Source organism: Eimeria mitis, genomic scaffold, assembly GCF_000499745.2.
Source record: "Eimeria mitis Houghton genomic scaffold, Emh_scaff9216, whole genome shotgun sequence".
NCBI lineage: Eukaryota > Apicomplexa > Conoidasida > Eucoccidiorida > Eimeriidae > Eimeria > Eimeria mitis.
This window is the reverse complement of record NW_024016645.1, coordinates 1-1,579: the sequence shown is the minus strand read 5'-3', so window position 1 is coordinate 1,579 and position 1,579 is coordinate 1. Positions and strand designations below refer to the sequence as shown.

Here is a 1,579-nt window from a genome sequence, read left to right as displayed (position 1 = left end):
TATATATATATATATATATATATATATATATATATATATATATATATATATATATATATATATATGCTTACCGCATAACAAAGGGAATCATGTGTTTGGGCATATCTTTTCTTGTTTTCCCCGTCCCCGCATCTATTTCTTTTTGTCTGTCGAGGAATACGGAGTGCAACAGCGCGGCTACAACACCTTCAGGGTACTTGAGAGCCATTCCCGCTGCAGCTTCTGGGTCTTTCTCCCCCGTATCCCCCAATACAACTGCGGGCCCTCCACTGCTCAATGCCTCTGTAAACCCCCGCACCTTGGCCTCTCCTCGTGAATGCTGTGAAGCAAGAACTTGGGCAAACTTAATCTGGTTCTGATAACCCAAAGGCCAGCGCGGGGCGCTTGCACCGTACAGCTGCCGCACACCGCTTGTGAATATTGCATCTATATCCTTGAAAAAGGAAGGGGGGCGCGTCAACTGGGCAAAGAGAGAAGTAGAAACCCTCGCTGAAAGAACGCCAGCTTGTCGAGGCAAAACATACTGGGGTGAGAACTGCTGCACGTCGTATGGGCAGTTCTCCGTCTGCGGAGAGTGAAGGGGTACAGGGCAATGCTCTATAGGAATACGCAAGCCGTTGGGGGTACATGTATGAGGCCCCAATGCAAGCATAAAGAGCAAAGTACCTATTGCAGGATAGGGGAGCCCACGAGCAAACTCACTGTCAATACCACCAATATGTTTACCAAAAGCAGCCATAGATCCCGAGCACCATAGAGTATCATCTACATCTGTAAGAACCAATACTTTGCCGAAAGAAGCACCAACACGGCCAAACGCATTCGGCTCTAACATCTCCGAGACCACAACAGCACCTGTTGGGACGGGACCTGCACCTGCACCGGATAGCCGGTGATCACGTTGTACAGGAAGCGAGATGCTGCGGTGACCCATTGAGGAAGCTGATGAAGCTGATGAACGTATAGGATGAGGAAAACGTAACTGTGGGGGAATATCATCTGCAGCAACCTGAAACACGCTAGGAACAGGAACGCCACCACCTGGCTGCTGTCCCGGTTGTGTTGGTTGTGCCGTAGAGTTATTGTTGTTCTGATCGCCACTTGATTCTTCACTGTCATCTTCAGATGAAGGATTTTCTGGGGGTGTTTCCGCCGCAACGTGTGACCAGCTCCTTAAGAAAAATAATATAAAAACAGGAAGGAGAAGGGGCAGCCTGGTCCGTCGGGCTCCTCGACGTCCCCGCACGGATTTCACTGAGAATGCTGCTGTTTCAGCGCGTGTTGCTGCTTCTCCTGCTGGTGCTCCAGCAGCTGCAGGCTCAGCTGCTGTTGCTGGTGCTGTTGCTGTTCGGCCCCAGGCCCCAGAGGGGCAATCTAGTGTGAGGGAGGGCGCGGTCATGCCGGCTGTAGGATATCATTCAGCACGGTTGCTTATGTGCGAATGGGAACACTTGAACAAAGCCAAGAAGCACATACGTCAAGCCCCCTCACCAGATCCCCTCTCCACTCCTCGCCAGAGGCGAACTTAGAAAGCGTATGGCCGCGATGGCACCGGCCCAGCCCCAGTCAAGCCATGCGG

General features: G+C 51.3%; 1 protein-coding gene across 1 annotated transcript; it reads right to left on the bottom strand.

The window, feature by feature from the left end:
- Positions 1-67: 67 nt before the first annotated feature.
- Positions 68-1,399, bottom strand: EMH_0096750 (uncharacterized protein; the record flags this gene model as incomplete). The annotated part of the gene is made up of 1 exon (XM_038023251.1): positions 68-1,399. The coding sequence occupies one exon, from the start codon at positions 1,397-1,399 to the stop codon at positions 68-70; it is 1,332 nt and encodes a 443-aa protein (XP_037879105.1).
- Between the last annotated feature and the right edge of the window lie 180 nt (positions 1,400-1,579).